The 20997-nt window shown below is 42.8% G+C and overlaps 1 protein-coding gene across 1 annotated transcript in view; it reads right to left on the reverse strand.

The window, feature by feature from the left end:
• Positions 1 to 771: 771 nt before the first annotated feature.
• UBE2H (ubiquitin conjugating enzyme E2 H) overlaps positions 772 to 20997 on the reverse strand; it is a 102238-nt gene continuing 82012 nt past the window's right edge. The window contains exons 6-7 of the mRNA XM_019959075.2: positions 9347 to 9475; positions 772 to 5095 (exon numbers count right to left, since the gene is read on the reverse strand). Of these exons, the coding sequence (XP_019814634.2) occupies positions 4971 to 5095; positions 9347 to 9475 (254 nt within the window). The 3' untranslated portion in view covers positions 772 to 4970. The remainder of the gene's footprint in view (positions 5096 to 9346; positions 9476 to 20997) is intronic.

Below are 20997 nucleotides of genomic sequence, written 5' to 3' on the forward strand. Positions count from 1 at the left end.
GTAGATAAAAAGCTGTGCCTACAGTTGAATGCACTGGGATGCAGTGAAGAAAAAAAGAAGTGTGGGGGAGATGAGTAAGGAGAAAACAGTGCAAGAGAGTTGGGGGGACAAGGGCATGTCACCAAAGGAAAACTCTTCCCTTTGTCTGAAGGGTCTTCGAACTTAATCCAGCATAGGACAAATGAGGAAACATCGCCACCTGCTGGCCGATGTGGACAAGTGCTGTAGAAAAAGAGCTGAAATGTCCGGCTAATCCACTGATCAGCTTCCGACCCAACACCCACTGCTTCCTCCCTTCCTTGTTGAGGCAGATGAGCCCTGGCAGGAAGCTGTACTGCCTGTGAACTCCACGCCAAGGGGGTGCCTTTTGCTCAGCATGAGTTAACAGGGTCTAGAGGTCTGGGCTGAAGAGCAACACAGGAGCCACGCCTGCTGAATCACGTGGGGTTAGGCCGGGTCCTCCAGCCTACAGAATAGATGGTTTTTCAAGACGTTAGTAGAGAAGCCTCAGAGACAGCCCCGTTTATAGCCGGCAGTCACCTGCCACTCCAGGCGTAGGGACAGGGCTCTGTAGGCAGTTTCTACTGTCTACACACGACCCTCCCTTCCCAAACTAACCCAGTCATCTGCCTTGTAAGAAATTCTCAGTTAAAAAAAAAAAAAAGTCAATGTCTGCTGCTCAAAGGAGCCAGATGAACAGGGCAGATGTTTTTTAAAAAATTGGGATCAGTAATCACAGGGGCTATTATCTTATTGATCAAGGTCCAGCCATTTGCCAAGGTATATACACATTTTATTTAAAAAAAGTTTACAGTTTTTCATTATACACAACTATTAAGAGGTTATAGTCAGAAGAGGCATTTGTCCTGTTGACAGACGTGCCCACTAGATCATCACAATGCAAGGAGAAAGGTGGGAGGGAGGACAGGGGGCAAGGAAAAAATAAGTGATAAAAAGCTTAGATTTCAATTAAGGGCTGGTAAATCCCTTTTATCTCTTCAAGTATCACACAATATGTACCAAATACAATCAGTAAATAACGGCCATTTCTTCCCAAGCCCACAGCCAAGACAATTATTTGCTGACTTAAGAGAGTCCTGGCCTTTCCTCAGGTGAGTGGAGAACCTGCACCCCTTCCCCAATGGGCCTCCACTCCATCCAGTCCCTAATGGAATCTCCAAGGTGTTCAGTGGCCAGAGAAAATATGAACATGGATTCAGAAGTCCAAAGAAACGCAGGTCTGCGTCCAATCAGAAATGATTTTATTTCAGTCAGTAAGGCCGTGAACCCAGGCAGGAAGATATGAGATGAATAAAACTCTTACTAACTTTTGTTAATGGCTTTTACCTTTCTGATTGAGTCCCCAGAACACAGAAGGGTCACATGCCATTTAAAAATCAAACACGAGTTCCCAGAAAGCTGGTGTCTAACAACTTCATCATGGAGGCTAGCAGAGGATCTGTTTTTCATGATTCTCAGCCACCCCAACAGGACGCCTAATAAAAAGGAAGTGTCAGGTCAAGGCCAACTAGGGCTTCTGGGAGCCTTGTGAGGGGGAAAGAAAGATTGCTTCAGAGGGAGACACTCTTCTGGAGCTTAGATCAGCCTGTTGGCAATTAGAACCGCTTTTGGAGTGGAAGAAAAATGTTAGGTACTGGAGAGATATATGGCAACTTCTGATAATTATCTCACTAATATCAAACGCTGGTAACCTGCACAGTAACCTCAAGGAGGGCGATACAATTGACGAAAACGCATAAATGCCAGTGTCTAGGTTGGCTACCATAAAATGCAGCCCGTGAGGCCCCGGTGCTGGGGAGGCTGGAGGGCAGTGGGCCGTGGTGAGGCCATCTCATCTGTTGTGTTTGGTGAGAGATGGAGCTCGGTCATTTGAACAGGGGCAAAGAATGCTTTGTGCTGATAAACCACCAGGTAGGATTTCAAAAGTGAGGGGTACTAAAGAAGGGGAGGGAAACCTGCCTGAAGCAGCTCTGATCTACCACTACCACCTTTAAAAATGTGCAGCCTTCCTGAGGGGCTCTGGATGCTTCTCAAGAGTGTTGCGATGGGACAACGTGGAAAAAAGCTTTTGGTGTCATACCACCCCTTGCTCCAGACTCACTTGACCAACTGTTATTGGGGGCCTACAGTCCTCAGAATCACAGCCAGACCCTCTTCCAGCTTCCTCTCCTGCCTCTCTCAGGCACTGGGAAGGGACAAAAGTTAGTGTAAAAAGAGAGTCTGTTCAGCTTATCAAAAGGCAGTTTCCCCGTGGAGAGGAAAAGCTTCACACAGAGCCCAACACATGCACGGGACCCAGGTTAGTGCCCAGAAAGCACAGGCTTGAACAGAAGGCGGGGGGGTTCAGCGTGACGCGGGCAGCTATTCCAGGAGCTTCTAGTGCTCACAGAGAAGCCTAAGGGCACCGTCACCACACAGACTTGGGTGGGCGCGCACGCACACGTGCACACACACACACTGCAGCCATACTCGTACCAGCTTCTGAACCCCTGCAGCCGCCCCCAACAAATCTCCAACTGGGAAATTCTGCACCACCAGACTCCTAGTGCCGGTGCTCTCGAGTGCAGCGAGCTGGTGTCTTTTTGTTAGATCAACATGGATTTAAGTTGGGGAGGAGAGCTGTGGCACTGCTCGCGAACCTTCCCTAAACTTGCTTCTGCTAGTTTTGTTTCTTTGTTTTCTGACAAGATTAAAAGCAATTTTTATCTGGACATTATTTTTTTTTCCGAAAGGTAATTAGAACACTATTGTTTATACAATATTGAAAAAATACAATTTTTTATTGTTTGAACTCAAATCACCACCCAGCACTTTAAGCCTACCCTAAGTCGCACCTACAGATTACGGTTATAGCACAAGCAAACTGCTAATTCAGCAGGTAAGCAAGTTAGTGCCAGCAGAGACCCTCCCTCCCCCGAAGTAATGAGAAGACAACGTGCTAGATAAGAGTTAAAGTACACCATTACATGTTAAATAGTTAATACTACCCTTCCAACAAGCCACAAATGCTAGAGAGAGAACTCAGTACGTGAACTAACCACAGCCCTACTTAACTGCACTTTTTTTTTTTTAAAGAAAACCTTTTGCTTCATGCCCGTAATTAACGTAAGTAAATTATTTGCTTTTTATTCAGGAAAATAATCATGCTAAAAGCAGGTTGTACTTTATATAGATTTTCAAAGAAAAGACTGATTGTGCTTTCTGAATAAAAAAGATAGGGTATCTTCCAACCTCAATGACTCATATCTTGTGGAATATAGCACTTCTAAAACTAAAAACACACATCAAAAAGAAAGATTAAATTTTCCCAGTAGGACATTCAAAAATCATCTTTAGAAGATTTTAGGATTGGCTGATTCTGCTATTGTCCTATTGGTTGTGGCAAAAAACAAAAGTCCACAGAGCTACTGTCTGAAGTTCTCCAAATTCAGCAGGCAACACTCGGATCTGAAAGAAACTCTGCCAGCAACCTGGACACATGGTTAGCTGAGTAAACATTTGATTAGCAGGCATTGAAACTGTCTGATTTCCTTTTAACATACACAGGAGAGAAAATTCTCTTCCCTAAAAACCTGTTCTACGTCGTATTTCTGAATCCTTTCCTCCTATTCAGTCTCACTCAGGGGAAAAAAAAAAAAAAAAGCTGTTTTTCCCATGGAGAGTCACTTTGGGTACAAGAACCTTTATTTGTTCCAATTATTACTCATTATAAATTTAGAATGTGTGCTGGGTCTACAATACCCGTTTCCCATTTCCACAGGCAGATGATGACCAGGCTACTGTCAAGAGTGCCAGCAGAAGGGAACACAAAGTCAAAGCGTGAGCAAGAGGACCCAGGAGGCACAGCCGCCAGCAGGGTCTTCTCCCGAGTCTAACAGTCCACTGAGCGGCTGTCCAAGGGGGAGGCCATCTCTTGGAAGGTGAAGATTAAATGTGCAACCTAAGCACGATGCACACACACACACACACACCAAAATTTAAAAAAAAAAAACAAAAAAAACACCACCACCAACAACCCGAAACCTTGAAACAAAACCCCCCACGAGCACCCTCAAAGTTAAAGCTCTTAGTCCAGGGCAGCGGTCTCACAGTGGCCAACAGCACGATGAGGGCAGACTCTGCCGCAGGAGAGGAAACTTCTTCCCAGTCACTTTTCTCCTCCTGTCCTGTCCTCTCAAAAAATGGTCTGGAATATAAGTTCTACCCCAAAGAAAAAATAATCAGATTCAGCAAAACCATTTCCAAAAGGTTCTCCAAAGCAAAAAAACACAAAACACTTGTGGCTGCAGGGCCTGGTAGCAAGAAGGGCAGAAATCTACATATAAAAATGTACTTAAAATCCCAGTCGAAAAAAATCGTTTTAAGTTTCAATACTCCAATGAGCTCCCTGTTTTATATTGTTACTCCACAGAAGTGGGGCCACCTGGGATGCACAGGAAGGAGCAGCTCTGATCCTAACGTGGCTGGCTCTAAATGCTCCCACAGCAGGCCTTTTCCTCCCCAATTTTTTCCTTTCCGTTTTGAAAAAGCACTATTCTATCTTCACGTCCGAGAGCTGGTTGGTTTTGGTTTGTTTCTTTGGAACCATCAATAAAAGAAGCAACTTTTTCCTGTTATTTTGACTCAGGCCTATCTATCAGAGCGGCTATTCCTTTTGACAGTTCAGTAGCACACAGGCTGACTTGGCCAAATGGACTTATCAATGCATGCATTCGGACCGCATATTGCTACCAAAATGGAATGTGGGAATATGCTATGCACCTCAGGTTGAGAAATGACCAAGAAATCAAGATCTAAAGGGTGATATATAATATATATATATCAATGCTATTATTCATAAAAACCTTGTTTAGTAATAAAAAAAATTGCTTTGTTTAAATATGAATATTATAGTCTGCTTCTCATGGTTAGGAAATAATAGTCTTTCTGAAAAGCAGGTGCTTTTTCTACTACAACTCCATATCCTGGGCCTCGTCTTCCGAAAAGTCAGACATAGAACTCTCCGATGAGCTGTCTCCAGTGCCCTCTTCCTGCTCTTTCAGTGCCTCCTCCGTTGCATATTTCTGGATGTACTCTGCACAGGGGGTGGGGAAGAGAAAACACAGTAAGCGGGCGGGCACGTGCTTCAGTGACCCCCAAAGCTGCCGAGTCCAAGGGAGCCTCACGCTCTCCCTGTGCTGCAGGGGTGGGGGGACAGACAGACAAAGATGACAGTTATTATAGTCACTAGACTATAAGCAAAGGGGAACACTGCACAGGGAGATGTCTTTGGATGTTATGCATTTTGCCCCCTTGGTGAGAGAGGCAGAGCTGAACACTTGATGTGCAGGGGAACAGACACTGCACCACCACCCTCAAGTCTCCCGTGGGCCATCACCTCCCCCGTGGGCATGTATGAGACAGCTGACCACCGCTGGCATCGGCAGCAAGGCTCAGGACAGCTGGCACACGTCCCGGACCCTGTCCTCCAGCGAGGGTGCTCTCCCTCTCTCCTTGCTGTCTACTGATATGGCTGTACTCCTCCAAACTTGGTGGACCAGGGAAATGCAAACCCCACACTTTCTTTTTACTTCCTATATTCATAAAACTATTCACCGCTCCCCCGTTCCCTGGACAGAACAGGGCTAATTATGATTTCATAGTCATGTATAAGGAAATCCCCCATCATTTTTTAGGGTTGCAGTTATGTAATTACAGTCAGCCCAAATCTATTATTTTAGAAGTAGGTTTTAGTCTAAACAGATCCTGCCTGTCAGGTTTTGAAGCAGCGGGTGAAAACAGTCTCTCGATCTGCTCAGGAATGAGCTGCTATCTGGGGACACAGAGAGCCTGAGTGTGACTTCACCACTTATTCATTTATTTACCTGAAGATTTACGTTGTTGTAGCCTAGGCTGAATCTGCTGGTTCAAAAAGTGTTAAGAAGTTTGAATAAACAAACTTTTCCTAAAAGCTCCAGGTGCAGACGGTTTTCAAGTAAACAGCCTACGCATAATGTGAAAGGGCAGGACAGACTCCCACCCAGAAAAACACGTCCTCACGTCCGTATGCTGGCTGTTCCCCCTCCGGAGTGGTGGTGGTGAGGAGAGAAGGTAAATGGGCCAAGTCTGAATGATTCGGTGCAGGGCCAGGTTAAAGTATTGTTTATATTTTCAAAGGATTGTTTTAAAAAAAAAGAAAAGAAAAGAAAGAAGAGTATGTGACAGAGACCGTATGTGACCAAATCTGGGCCTTAACAGAAAAAGTTTGCAGGGTTCTGACTTACACCCCTGCAGATTCATTACAATGAAATTTCATGCTGAAAACAGGATTTCAAAAGCCCCTGGCTAGGTAGGAATCTGCCTTAATTCTTCTTAGTGTGAGAGAAATGTTTACTAAAGTCTTAGAAATTTTATTTTTACTCTGTGATGGGCTGGCTATTTTGTTTCTTTGTAGAAAGAAGTTGCTGCATAGTGACATTGCTCTCGGACACTGTAATTCCACACCATCAGTGCATTCAAGGAGACCATCCTGTATTAAGGGCTTACTGGGAGGAGGCTTTTCAGGAGACAGAGAAATGCAGAGCAAGGTCACTGATGAGCAGGAGACACACAAAAAAGCAGTTAGGTAGGGGGTTCAGTGCCAGGCAAAGGGATGCGGGAGGAAGGGACTGTGGTCCTGGAGAGCCAGGAAGGCAGTATCTGCCCTGAACCTTCAAGCAGCTCCTTGAAGCAGCACAGGAGATGCCACCCCAGGGGAAAGGCGTAGACAGCCCCGCCCCAAGCATGGGGAGGAGGAAGTGGCGGGGATGTCGAGACACATTCAGACAGAACTACGTTTGTTTTTTCTTTTAAAAAATCTGAAGCAAACAAGGCAAAAGGTACAGGTTTTGCTACAGTTGGATAGTGGGTACATAGTTAAGTTATTCTGCTTTTCTGCATGGTTGAAAACTCTCTGACCAACTACGGAAGCAGATACAGTTGGGTATCCGAAACTCTTCAGAAAGCTCCAGTGGTGCCCCGTCCTACAGACAGTTCAGTATCTACAAGATAAAACAGCACCAACTAACTATGAATCATGCACACGGTAAGAAAGGTTACACTTACCTACGCTGACACTGAAGCAGTAAGGGGTGAATTAGCTTCCTAATGGGTAGGTGGAGTGGAGCGGTGAATAGAGACACCGAATGGAAGTCTGGGATGGGAAAAGTTCTCAGAAAGGCAAGGGTTTGTAAAAATACCACAGCTGCAGGGAGGAAAATGTGTCTTGAGAAAAACCCAAATGATTAAGAAGAGAGGAGGTCACGGATTCAGCAGAAGAGAGGAAGAGAAGCTAAAGCTAGACTCCATGAGTTTCAGGGAAGGAACCGAGAAGTTTGAAAATCAAGGGAAATAAACAGCAGGACTCTAAAGGAGTCCACAGGAGCAGAAAAAGGCTTTTGACACGGGGAGACCTCTGACAGTCTGGGGATTGTGGGGAACCAGGAGGAGGAGGAAGACTAACAGTGCTAAGAGGAAGGGGATAAATGGAGAACAAGATCATGTTGGTAGGGGGACTGGGTCTGAGAAATAAGACAGGATCTCCTATTTCCTATAGGAGGAACCAGAAAAGATGGGGATATATAAGGTAAATTTATATACCTATAAATATATATATATACCTTTAAATATATATATGTATGAAGGTACAGTAGGAAGCTGGGGTGCGCTCAGGTCTGGTAGTCATGATCTTCTCAGGTTACTAAGGAACACAAAGTGAGACTAATGTTTTGGATCTAGAGCCCCCTAAGCTGGAGCTTGCTGCTCAAAGATAAAAAAAGGAAGTTAGGTTCCTATAGCAGATATGTACTAAAACAGGAAAAGTGCTAAACAGAGAGGCATAATGACTGTAAGAACTATAGAAATATGCTCTGCAGAGATATCTGTGGGTTGCAGACACTAAGTGATTCTTATGTCAAAATAATCCAGTCTCGTAACAGAATTTTATCTGGTTGAAAAGGAAAAACATGTTTTCTTGAAATATATGTTTCTTTGGCTATGTCAATATTCTGGCTACATAAATTAGATATTAATTGGCAAAGCACTTGAGACTTAGGTAAGTTAATGAGAGTAGATTTATTTGTATTTTATTTCAACACAAAGTACCAAATACCCTAAGAGACTAGGGGAGAATGAGAAAACAAAGGAAAAATACTGTTCAACAAATAGCCCCAGATGAGCCCATCTGTCTCATACTTTCACATTTGAGACTGAAGACCTATGCATTCTGGGCTCTCAAATTATTTCTACTGCCATCGCTTGCAAATGTACTCAGAGGAGCTGGCCACTTTGCAGAAGCTCCTATTCTGAGCAGCTCTGCAGATGAACAAGTCAAGCTAAAAACTGGGTAAAAACCAATGCCTGCCATTTGTTAAGAGCCTGTTTTCATGGACTTTGAAGGCCTCTCCTTTCTTGTAGAACTTTATGTATCTAGACCTTCCACTACGACAGTTCTCAAACATCTAAGAGAGAAAAGAATGTGATGAATGCCAGTAACCCAGTGTGTCGCTTTAGCGGCTCTCTCACAACCCCACCTTCATTCTAATGAGACTCGTGTCCCGTTCGCACGTACGCTTAAGAACGGGAAAACAGGATTCTAAGTCTTGAAGGATGAGCCACTACCACTGGCACAGATCTCAGCTTCAACAGCACATTCTCAAGTTTTGATAGAAAAATCCACAGCACCAAAGCACTGGGACAAATCCCTGCAGCAGAGAGAAAAGTACCTTAGATGTAAACTTCCCCAAATGCAAGCAAGCCAGTATGGGAACAAGAAAAGAGTTCTTGGGTAGTTGGGTAATTTTTAATCAACGGGTAAAATGATATAATAAAAAAAAAAGTCTAATGATGAATTCAATAATTATTCCCCAACTCTCAAAGTTAACTGATGTCCTGAAAGGCCAAGATGATTTCATGTATTTCAAAAATGTGAGATTATGCCTTTCAATTAATACTTTACCCTCAAGTAAATTTTCTAAATTACAAGACAAGAAGAAGCAAGTGAAGGCAAAAGTTCTTTCCGATAGGGGGTCACAGGGATTTCTAGCAGGGTTATGTCTGCTTCTACCCAACTGGTAAGTCTCCACTTCCTCATCCTTTGTTACTCTGCTTTCTCCTCTTCTTTGAAACCTTCCTCTTTTTAAAGGTGTCTCAGGCCCTTGAAGCTACAGAGGCTAGTAAGCTCTGCTTCAGTCTAGAGCTGTCTCTTTTTAGGCCTGAGAAAAATTATGAGTAACTAAGAAGGGTTTTTAATGATGAACACCTAATAGACTTAAGTTCTTCTGTCTTCAGGCTAAGCTGTTTGCCTTACCTTTAATTTTCTGCTTGTATTCTTCTGGTCGATGGAGGTACATAGCTGCAGCGTCACCATTGAGAGGATCTATGGGGTTGGGATAGGCCAACAACTGGGGCAGGAAGGACTCAAATATATTGGTAAGATCTGAAAAACAAACAGAAGTATGTCATGTGCGTCAAGTATGCCAAGTTCACCTAAGATTCACTTGACTTCAGTAGTCAAAGCTTCTTACCTTCCAACATATTTAACTACATGGAAATTTTCCATAAAACTGTGGTCTATTACATGTGACTTATATTACATATTCGTTTCAACACCAATTTTAAAATTTAATTTGAAGAAACAGATCAAGGTACACTTGATATTCTCTATGAAAGGCAACTGTCCCAATTCTAATTCACTCCACTCTGTAAACTGTGAATTCAGAAATACTACAAGGTTTATTAAAACTTGTACCCCAACACCGTATAAGCACTCTACATTCTTACAAAGTGAGCAGTTAATTTCTTAGCATCGACATTTTCTATGATTTTGGAAATCCCCATTCTGAAAAGTATTCAAGCACCAGGTCTTATAAAAACTGAATACAATATTATGGGCCTTGACATTTACTTCAATTCTCCTAACTTCTAATGGAGGTAAATATAATCAGTTTTTCAATTATTCTGGGCAATGAGGGTAGGAACCTATATGGACCATTTAAAATCATAAACCATTGTAAGACAGGTAAGTACCAACTTCCTCCTTTTATTAATACTCACTTAAATAAACACTATTAACTCTCTCCTTGCCAGATTCAGCATAAGGTGCTGGGTGTACACGGATGACATCTACATACACAGCAAAAGCAACAAAACCCTGCGGTTACCTAGCGCTTTATGAAGGAAGCAGGCCTTGAAAACTTCTTAGCACAGCCACGTAACTTTAGAGATGCTCTGACTTCCATCCTGTTTGCTGCTCAGTTAGCAGACAGTGGACTGTGGAACCTTAGCACTTCCATCTCTTTGCCCACTCTAAGTTAGTCACCATGTTTTATAAAAAACATTTCTGTTTCTGGAGGGAATGCTGAAGAATAGTAGCATAAGAACTACTTTTCAATTTATTCTGCTCTTTTCATGGATTTTGTTTTAGAGTGGGCGCTCTCATGCAGTATTATAAGTGAATGTTTTGTCAAGCCATGTCACTTTAGTGATTCCCAGCCAGGGGTGATTTTGCTTCCCAGCGGCCACTTTAGCAATGTCTAGAGAAATCTTTGGTTGTCACAACTGTGTGGGGGAAGAAGTAGGGGAGGCTGGGGTGCCACTAGCATCTAGTGGCCAGAGGCCGGGGATGCTGCTGAAACGTCTTACAATACAGTGCACGGGGCAGCCCTCCACGATGATTATCTGGGACCAAAATGTCAACAGTGAAACACCCTGGTCTAGATAAAAGGGGTCAGCAAACTTTCAAAAAGGGCCAGAGCAAATACCGGTTTAGGCTTGGTGGGCCACACTTGGTCAGTCATAGCTACTCAACACTCAGCTCTGCCATGTAGCACAAAAGAAGCCATAGATAACTGATAAACAAATGGGTGTGGCTGTGTGCCAATAAACCTTTACATACAAAATCAGGCAGCCAACGTTTGCTGACCTCTGCTCTAGAAAAATCCTACAAGAAGCAGATTGTCCTTGTCGTTATAAGGTTAAAAAGCTGAGCACTCAAAAAACTCTATGACATCATGGATGGACTGGAATGGCATTATGTTAAGTGAAATAATTCAGACAAAGAAATACTGTATGGTTTCACATGTGGAATCTCAAAAAAAAAAAGAAAGAGGAAGAAACAAATAGCGAACAGACTGGTGGCTGCCGGAGACAGTGGAGGTGAGGCGGGCAAAACGGCGAAGGGTGTCAAAGGCATGCGTTTTCAGCTATGGAGTAAACAAGTCCTGGGAATGTAATGCACAGCACGGTGACTACAGTTAACAGTACTGGATTGCATGTTTGAAAGTTGCTAAGAGAGGGGATCTTAGAAGTTCTCATCACAAGAAAAAAAATGCTTTCATTTAGTATGTATGGTGGCTGACATTAACTAGGCTTAATGCAGTCATCATTTCTCAAATGTATAAAAACATTAAATCATGTTGTACATCTGAAATGTCATATGTCAATTATACTGCAATAAAACAAGAAACAGAAAAACAAAACAAAGCCTATAACTGCACTATTCAGCAGAACTCTCTGCGATGATGACAATGTTCTGGATCTGCTACTAATAAGGCAGCCACTAGAAACGTGGCTACTAAGCACGTGAAATACAGCTGGTTTGACTGTGAGGACTTAGTTTTTCATTTTATTTAATTCTCCTTAATTTAAATAACATGTGGCTAGTAGATCCCATATTGGACAACTCAGGTCTGGAGAGTGATCTATGGAGAGTCCCATGATGGCCAAGTGTATTAGTCAGACAGTCGTATCCAACTCTTTGTGACCCCATGGACCCTGCCCACCAGGCTCCTCTGTCCATGGAATTCTCCAGGCAAGAATTTTGGAGTGGGTAGCCATTCATCCCCTTCTCCAGAGCATCTTCCCAACCAGGGGTTGGCCCTGGGGTCTCCTGCACTGCAGGCGGATTCTTTACCATCTGAGCCAATAGGGAAACCCCTAGCACAGTCCTATTCTCATGTACAGACAGTGACGCAGAGCAGGTTTACCTTCAACCCCAAGTTAGGGACTCGGTATTACTGATGAGGCTAACTTTCCAAAGAACCACATTACACTACAATTCTCACATACCAGAAAACAAATGTGGATATCCTTAATCAAAAAAGAAAACCAAAATTATCCTCCAAGATAGCCCCAACCGTCCAGCAGAATTTTTCACTGCTGTTTTATTTTTTTTTTAAGGAAGCAACATATTTAATAAACCAACTGATGGTACGAAATCACTGAAAACTATTTGTAAAGCTCAGGGACAGAGAAAAATGCTTATGTTCTAATACTGAATAGAGAAAGTCTGTAGAATATTATGTTCTCTAGAGTTACAATGAGGTACTCAGTATGATGCACAAGAATATTTTTAAAGTTATGTCAAATTACAACAGGCTTGTAATTTCTACTTTTCACACTTCAAATAACACTTTACCTTTTTTTAACCTTTAAAAATAGCCATTTGCCTAAAATATGTACTTTCTACTTTTACATATGTTTAAAACATTTAATAAAATATGACAAATCTGAAAAATTTTTTCCTCTCTTTATCCTTTAGTAGGTGGGTTATCAAGGCAATGGTAGAAAATGTTAAAAGGTAGGCAAATTAAGGGTAGCTTTGCGGGTAGCTCAGCTGGTAAAGAATCTGCCTGCAATGCAGGAGACCCTGGTTCGATTCCTGGAATGGGAAGATCCCCTGGAGAATGGCTAGGCTACCCACTCCAGTATTCATGGGCTTCCCTGGTGGCTCAGATGGTAAAGAATCTGCAAAACCCAGGAGACCTGGGTTGGGAAGATCCCCTGGACTGGGCTTCCCAGGAGGTGCTCTAAAGAACCCACCTGCCAATGCAGGTAGACATAAGAGATGTGAGTTTGATCCCTGGGTCAGGAAGATCCCCTGGAGGGAGGGCACCCACTCCAGTCTTCTTGCCTGGAGAATCCCATTGACAGAGGAGTCAGGCAGGCTGCAGCCTATAGGGTCGTACAGAGTCGGACACAACTGAAGTGACTTAGCACCAAGCAAACTGGGAAAAAAAACAAGGGGTGTGAACCCCGAGCTTTACAGCTTAAACAAAATCCCAGCACAGTGAAGAGTTACAATAACACTAATGATAGTAACAGTAATAGTACGGGCAGTAAGAGTTCACACTTACACAGCCCTTACTACAAGCCAGGCCCTGTAAACACTTTACATACATACTCTTCGTTTCACTACAGCCAATGAGGTAGGCACCATTACCATCTCCATTTTACATACAGGGGAAATGAGGCAGAGAGGGGTTAGGTGTCCATGGGACTGGGTTTCAAACCTGGGCTTTTGTACCATGCTGCTTCTGTTAGTGGATTAAAGGAACGTTGTTCTCAACCATGATGGCACAAGCTCCCTACATGCCTGGCCATCCCCCTCCCTGAAGGTTTTCTTTCTTGTATGTTCAAGGCCAACAGGATGGTCTCTAAGCAGAGAATGTTCAGGAGCTTCTTGGTTGAACTGTCAGCTGTTTCTTCGAGTAGCCCAGCCCCAGGAAGGAGTCATGGCCACTCACAGATACACACACATAGTAAACTGGGAGCCTCTCCTGCCACATGAGCATTCTAGGCGCCGCCCCCAGAAGAGTAACAGCTGAATGTTCCTATCAAATGGAAAAAAAAAAAACCAAAACAAAATCTTGGAGATTTTACTCTTTGTAAGTTCAAAAGTGTTTCAGGACTTGAGAAATATTGCAGACAACATGTCTCATATAACTAGGTGTTTCACGTGTTCCAGGAAAGACTTTATACCCTTCCCCACTACTTTTAAAGTTTTGCAAGCTATCAATAGATGGCTTTGCCTATGTATTTGTTCCAAACAAATAAAAGAACAATTACTGCTTTTTCCTTCTTCTGTCTGTTGTCTTCCTATATTAATATACTTTTGGTCCATTTTACAGAGATGCTTAGTCACACCTCTAAAGACAGAAGAAAAGAAAAAGGAAAGTATGCAGCCCAGTTTTGGGGACGATGGCAGCTTCTGGAGGCCAAGATGCTGTGGCCACGGCCACTGCAAAGCAGCAAAGCACTCCTGAGAGCGGCTGTCAGAGCGGCTGACCACTGAGAGGGCCCTCCCCAAAGAAACATCTCTCAAACATGCAGATGTGCACAATATCTTCAAGATAAATATTTTGGCAGGAGAGACATAAACCATAAACCAAGTATCAAATAAAGATACTCATCTTTGGAAAAATCCATCATAATAAAATTTTTTTCCCCTAGAACTGTTAATAATAAAAAACTTTGATCAGTTCCAAAGTCTTTCAAAAAACACTGACCTTTCACTTTTTGAAAGGGAGAGAGCCAGACATGGATCACCCAATCTAGAGATTACAGTCATCTGGCTCCATTACTGGATACCTTAATTTTTAAAGCAAGTCCCAAGATCCCTGAGAAGTATGGTTTATGATGAGCAAACAGTTTTCCTTTTCCCTTGAACTAAATCAGCACTTAACAAAATGCAGTCCATTAGGACTGAGTCTTCAGCATGATCTTACAGTATTAATGTAAACAATATTACTACCCTCATAGGCTCAGTTCTGTTGTTCAGTCACTTAGTCATGTCCGACTCTTTGTGACCCCATGGACTGCACCACACCAGGCTTCCCTGTCCTTCACTATCTCCAGGAGTTTGCTCAGAATCATGTCCATTGAGTTGATGCAAGAATACTGGAATGGGTAGCCATTCCCTTCAGGGGATCTTCCCGAGCCAGGGACTGAACCCAGGTCTCCAGTACTGCAGGCAGATTCTTTACCATCTGAGCCACCAGGGAAGCCATATAGCTCAGTTTAGGCATATAAACTAATGGTTTATAGCCATATTTAATTATAAGCAAGAGAGTTCCAGAAAAAATCTACTTCTGCTTTACTGACTACACCAAAGCCTTTGACTGTGTGGATCACAACAAACTGTGGAAAATTCTTCAAGAGATGGGAATACCAGACCACCTGATTTGTCTCCTGAGAAATCTGTATGCAGGCCAAGAAGCAACAGGTAGAACTTGACATGGAACAAAGACTGGTTCCAAATTGGGAAAGGAGTACATCAAGGTTATATATTGTCACCCTGCTTATTTAACTTATATGCAGAGTATATCATGAGAAATGCCAGGCTGGATGAAGCACAAGCTGGAATCAAGACTGCAGGGAGAAATACCAATGACCTCAGATATGCAGATGACATCACCCTTATGGCAGAAAGTGAAAAAGAACTAAAGAGCCTCTTGATGAAAGTGAAAGAGAGTGAAACAGCTGGCTTAAAACTCATTTAGAAAACTAAGATCATGGCATCTGGTCCCATCACTTCATGGCAAATAGATGGGGAAACAATGGAAACAGTGGCAGACTTTATTTTCTTGGGCTCCAAAATCACTGTAGATGGTGACTGCAGCCATGAAATTAAAAGGTGCTTGCTCCTTGGAAGAAAAGCTATGACCAACCTAGACAGTATATTAAAAAGCAGAGACATTACTTTGCCAACAAAGGTCCATCTAGTCAAAGCTATGGTTTTTCCAGTAGTCATGTATGGATGTGAGAGCTGGACCATAAAGAAAGCTGTCCACTGAAGAACTGATGTTTTTGAACTGTGGTGTTGGAGAAGACTCTTGAGAGTCCGTTGGACTGCATGAAGATCAAACCAGTCCATCCTAAAGGAAACCAGTCCTGAATATTCATTGCAAGGACTGATGCTGAAGCTGAAACTCCAATACTTCAGCCACCTGAGAACTGACTCATTGGAAAAGACCCTGATGCTGGGAAAGATTGAAGGCAGGAGGAGAAGGGGACGACAGAGGATGAGATGGTTGGATGGTATCACCAACTTGAAGGACAGACTTGAATTTGAGCAAGCTCTGGGAGTTGGTGATGAACAGGGAAGCCTGGCTTGCTGCAGTCCATGGGGTCATAAAGAGTCAGACACGACTGAGTGACTGAACCGAATTATTAAAAACACTCAAATCATACTGATCTCTCACCAAAAGCAGCAGTTACCCAACTTGGTCTAGAGCAATGATTCTTCAGCGAGTCTAGGTCCTGGATGTTCATCCGTTAGAATTACCCATGGAGTTTTTCCTATGTACCCTAGGGATTCTGATTTAGGATTGGTTGGCATCAGCATGTGTGTGATATGTGTACAGAAATGCACCACCTACCCTACCCGCAATGACCAAATGAAAACAGTTATGTGCTGGTGGGTTCTTCAGCTCAAGAAAATGTTTAGGTCTTGGCAGCTAAGCTGCTGCAGAGGCTCTAATTTAGCGGCCCTCCCTGACCCTCTCATCATTTTTTTTTCCCTGCACACTGCTATCACCATCACTTCCTCCAAGTGGAAGCATTCCAAAAACTATAAGTAGGAAAGGCAGGTCTCTTCCTCTCTGCATCTCAATTTCTTCATCTGCAAAAAGAGAAGTATAATACCACAATTCCTTACAAGAAATATATATCTGCGGGGAGCGAGCTCCGCCCCGGGCAAAGGTCTTGAGGAAGGAGGCTTGGCATACGCAAAGGCGGGATCAAGCCTCAGGAGTCTCCCTGGAAATTCTCGAGCATCTACCCCCAAAACCAGAGTCTGCCTACTTTCTGCTTTGTGCTTTCACCTACACCCTCAGACTTTACGGGGGCTGTCCCCCACTACCTCTCTCTGAAACAAAAGTTAGCTTACAGCTCCAGTTAATTCCTGGGTGTGACAGTGTTTCAACCTACAAACTCCTTTGGAAATCCTCTAGCCTGCCTGAATAGGTTTTTCCAGCCACATGTGATTGCTCAGAGCCTCCCAACTGTGAGAGGCATGAGATGTTCTAAACTGTCTAAACACAGATTCCTTTGAGTAATTAAAAGATTGATTAGAAATTGTATTGGCGAAGGATTTTCACTTTTTGGGCCAATGTTTGCTGCTAAGTTTCCATATCCCTTACCTGCTGTGTCCCTGGCAGTGTATTGATTAATATAATTGGTGTAAATAGTAGCTTTAATGTTTGTAACCTGGGACACTTGAGTTAATTCTTTTTCTTGTTATAGCCCACCACACCTTTGCTCTGTAGGAATGCAACTTTATCTAATGCTTTTGGAGGGTGGCGCTTGACTTATCACCTTTAGAGAAAAAAAAGTTTTCTGAAGAAAGGGTCTTAAAATGTTAACAGGCCTCCGGGCCAGAAGATGATGCAAATCACCTAAGCTTTTGCATATGATAAGTTTGCAGGAAGAAAGCCCGGCTTGCTGCATGACTCTACCCCTTCCCCCATTATCCTCTATGCATAACTTAAGGTATAAAAACTATTTTGGAAAATAAAGTGCGGGCCTTGTTCACCGAAACTTGGTCTCCCCATGTCATTCTTTCTCTCACCTTCTGGCTGAATTATTCAGCCTCTTTTCTCCACTGAATTTCCTCACTGAGCTATCCTTATTCTATTACTCTTTATATCCTTAATTAACATTTAATTAAGCAGTTGTTTCCTGATCCTCGCTGATGCTGTCCCCGCTTCGATTCCCTGGATCCACCAGGGCTGGACCCCAGCACATCTCTAAAAATGATTGTAAAATAGTCTTTGAACTGCACCAAAATATTAATTTAGACTAAAATATATATATATATTTTTTTCTTAATGGTCTCGGCGGCGCGGGACACGGCGGCGCAGGACGGACAGGGCTCGCGTGGGGCCGCGGGCGTGCGCACCGAGCCGGGGCGGAGGCTGCGCGCTGCGCCAGCCACCGGGACTTCTAGCTCGCTCTAGACTAAAATATTAATACAAATATGCCATCTTCCCAGAAGAAGTTTCAGTTACCTGTATCCCTCAAGTGATACGTATTAAAAATTAAAATGAATCACACGCACAAAAATGTACCAATTCTTAAAGTAAAGCCACCCTACTCCAGGTGACTCACAAAAAGATGGGTACGTGGCTTAAGGCAGAAGACACACTGGAGAGGATGAATCACGTATCTCACGTTTTATTCTTGGCTGTTTATGAACCAGTGACCATAAGTTATTTCTTCTGCCTCTATTTCCTTTGAACATTAAAATGGAAACTTTTGTAAAGCATGCTGCTATCTTCAGGTTAAAACCCTGTGGATGCCAAAGCTTGACCTGGTCAGCCCCACCAGGAACCACAATTACCAAGCAGGCAGTCCTCTTAGAGACCTAAACGTCATAATCTTCGTCTGTTTTTCATATTTAACATCCAAAATGCTGTGACTCAGAAAATAACCACCACTGTACAGCACAGTCATGGACAGGTACCACCAACCGTAAGAGCCCGCCTCCATTCTCCAATGCCACCTCTCATGCCCGCTTTTCTCACCATCCTTCAGATGCCCAAGGCCCTGGGTTCCTTCTTATTCAAGCTAAACAAACAACACACAGAAAAACTTGTTTGGAAAGACATCAGCCACCTGCACAGCAATGTGAATTCTGTGGTCTTTGTATTAATATAAAGCGTGTATTTTACACTCTTATTCCAGGAAGTTCATCATCTCACAATTTTAAAGAAATTAAGTCTATGCTGATAACTACCAAACCAGTCTTTTACATTTCTGGTCTTAAACTCGACATGGCCTACAATTATTTCCCTGAATATGCCTTTCTCCTAATACCTACGCTGACTGCTCTAAACCTCTGGAAGGACCTTGGTTAGGTTTTCCCCCTTTATTCCATGTACTCAATCAATTTTCCAGACTCACTATTTACCTTAATGAAATGCCTCTAGTTCCTCTTCTATCTCCCCTGGCATGTAACCATATCAAGTCCAATATATCTCTCTGGCCACACCACGCAGTTTCGGGATCTTAATTCCCTTATCAGGGATTGAACCCGGGCCATGGTAGTGAAAGCGCCAAGTCCTAACCACTAGACCCCCAGGGAAGTCTCCCAGTCTATCTTTCTAGATCTGCATCAGGACAACCATCTCTGGCTTCAATCTTCCAGTCTCCAAACGCTAGCCTTTGGAACCAGAGAACATGTCCTTAAAACAATCACTCAGGTTATTTCCCATCAAGAGCAAGTTCCTCTCATTTTTCCTACAGTAATTTGTATTTCAGAAGCATGTTATCCAAACAAACTTATATTTTACTGACCCTCTCCCTCCAAGAGAAGGACCCCTGGCTTCCCAAGCTGAGAGTCACTGAGTTAGCCACAACTCCCTAAGGTGTTTAACTGTTTTGTAATTCAATAGGAAGCAGGGCTAAAAGAAGAGTCAAAAAGGAAAAGTACCCCTTACAATCAGAGAGGTAAAAAGATGGGCAAAAGCAACAGGGAATAGATTCTGGTGGCTTAGGACTCTCGACTCTGTGACCTCCTCTTTCCATGGCTTTAGGCCATTATAGTTGAAGCTGATGGCTAAATAAGTTGAGATCACCAGGGAATTAAAGCTATGTTATCCTTGATTTGCCAGAGAAAATCAGCAGCTGACCTTTTAAAACCCCACTGACTGACTCTGCTTATCTTATGAAGAATTAATTCAACATATTGCTAAGTAAGCTATGGATTTACAGTTATATGCTCAAAAAAAAAGCCAACCATAAAATTCCATTTTGCTTACTCAAGTTTTTTTTTTGGGGGGGGGAATAGGTGGGTGGTATCTGTATGTATAAAAACACACTAACATACAGATAGTCAACGTTTGTAAGATTGAATCAGGGCAAATACAATTTCCAGGTTTCCTCAGGTTATTTAAGAATTTGGGGTTAATTAATAGATCTTTACTTTTCTACTCTTGTCAGCTCCTAAGAAGCTGTACTACTAATGATGGATTTGAGTTTTTTTCAACTTTTCCTTCTGCTTACAGTCTGTGAATACTAACGCCAATCAGGAGGAATGCCCTCAGATAGGTAGGAGGACTCGAAAAAAGAAGTGGCTTTAAGATGAAACATTCTCTAACTAACACGAACCTAACTTAATATGGAAAGCCTATTTCTATAGCTGTTTGAGGGCACATATGTGGCAAACTGAAGCAGATTACTATGAAGACCTGCTGTGGTACTGTGGCACAGAACCAGCTGGCCACAAGGTTTGTTTTTAGTACACCAAATGCTAACATGCTTTAATGGAATACTATATCCGGCACACCAAAATGCTAGATGACATACTCAAGAATGTATCCAATCACTTTACTGAGAGGGTCTCCTGTGTGGATAAATAGGAAAGGTCTGAACTCATTAGATTTATGCGTGTTCTCGTGTTAGACCATGAAAATGAAAGTCACTCAGTCATGTTTGACTCTTTGCAACCCCATGGACTGCAGCCCGTCAGGCTCCTCTGTCCATGGAATTCTCCAGGCCACAATACTGGAGAGGGTAGCTGTTCTCTTCTCTTGGGAATCTTCCCAAACTCCTGCACTGCAGGCAGATTCTTTACCAGCTAAGCTACCAGGGAAACCCATGTTAGTCCATGGGGATATTTTAAAGATAGAATAAGGTCTCATGCATGCAAAAAAGCAACTTCCCTCCTCATACCTTCTACACAGAATTAGTAGGAATTAGTAAGAATTAATAAACACTTGAAGAATTTTTGAAATATTCATGATATACTTAATCTCACTATTGAAAGCATTGCACTTTTAAGTATTCCAAGCTAAAAACAAGTATTCCTGTCATATGTGGGAAAGAGCAATATCAAGGACACAGGGTGCTAATTAAAACCTGGAGGAATACCAGATACATTCTGCCAAGTGTCAGATCACCAGGTCACCGATCAGAGGTGTAGTTTTATAACATGGAATGTTTTAAAGCATTCTGCTATCTTAGAAAATCATCTTTCATCCACTGCCTAATTACATCCCCTCCCAATAATGTCTTTAAACTGCAGAGATCTGCAGAATGAAATGAATGCTACTACACAGATCAGAAGGAATAAAAGAGACCCTCGTTCAACAAAAACATTCCCCTTGTTGTCATATCAATCTCGAAACACTTTCCACCTTACCTGGGTGTTCTTTAGAGGTCATTCATCCTAGTTTAAAC

Source organism: Bos indicus, chromosome 4 (genome assembly GCF_029378745.1).
Source record: "Bos indicus isolate NIAB-ARS_2022 breed Sahiwal x Tharparkar chromosome 4, NIAB-ARS_B.indTharparkar_mat_pri_1.0, whole genome shotgun sequence".
Lineage (NCBI taxonomy): Eukaryota > Metazoa > Chordata > Mammalia > Artiodactyla > Bovidae > Bos > Bos indicus.